General features: G+C 59.6%; 1 protein-coding gene across 1 annotated transcript; it reads left to right on the top strand.

Annotated features, from left to right (window-relative positions):
* Window positions 1-6: 6 nt before the first annotated feature.
* Window positions 7-561, top strand: LOC104461527 (melanocyte-stimulating hormone receptor-like; the record flags this gene model as incomplete). Its single annotated transcript, XM_010073152.1, is given in 2 exon segments — window positions 7-233; window positions 236-561. Coding segments are annotated over 2 exon segments (519 nt in total), but the record flags the coding sequence as incomplete, so codon positions are not given.
* Between the last annotated feature and the right edge of the window lie 4 nt (window positions 562-565).

Raw genomic sequence — 565 nt, 5'->3', positions numbered from 1 at the left:
GCACGGCGTGCTGGTGATCCGCGCCAGCATCGTCCGCCACATGGACAACGTCATCGACATGCTCATCTGCAGCTCCGTCGTGTCGTCCCTCTCCTTCCTGGGGGTCATCGCCGTCGACCGCTACATCACCATCTTCTACGCCCTGCGCTACCACAGCATCATGACGCTCCAGCGTGCCGTGGTCACCATGGCCAGCGTCTGGCTGGTCAGCACCGTCTCCAGCACCGTCTTCATCAGAACAACGCCACCCTCCTCTGCCTCATCGGCTTCTTCCTCTTCATGCTGGTCCTCATGCTGGTGCTCTACATCCACATGTTCGCGCTGGCCCGCCACCACCTCCGCAGCATCTCCAGCCAGCAGAAGCACCCCACTGTCTACCGCAGCAGCAGCCTGAAGGGCGCCGTCACCCTCACCATCCTCCTGGGCGTCTTCTTCATCTGTTGGGGTCCTTTCTTCTTCCACCTCATCCTCATCGTCACCTGCCCCACCAACCCGTTCTGTGTTTGCTTCTTCAGCTACTTCAACCTCTTCCTCATCCTCATCATTTGCAATTCCGTGGTTGACC

The sequence above is a fragment of the Pterocles gutturalis genome, unplaced genomic scaffold, assembly GCF_000699245.1.
Source record: "Pterocles gutturalis isolate BGI_N339 unplaced genomic scaffold, ASM69924v1 scaffold5252, whole genome shotgun sequence".
NCBI lineage: Eukaryota > Metazoa > Chordata > Aves > Pterocliformes > Pteroclidae > Pterocles > Pterocles gutturalis.
The sequence above is the reverse complement of the archived record's forward strand: the minus strand, read 5'-3'. Positions and strand labels throughout refer to the sequence as shown.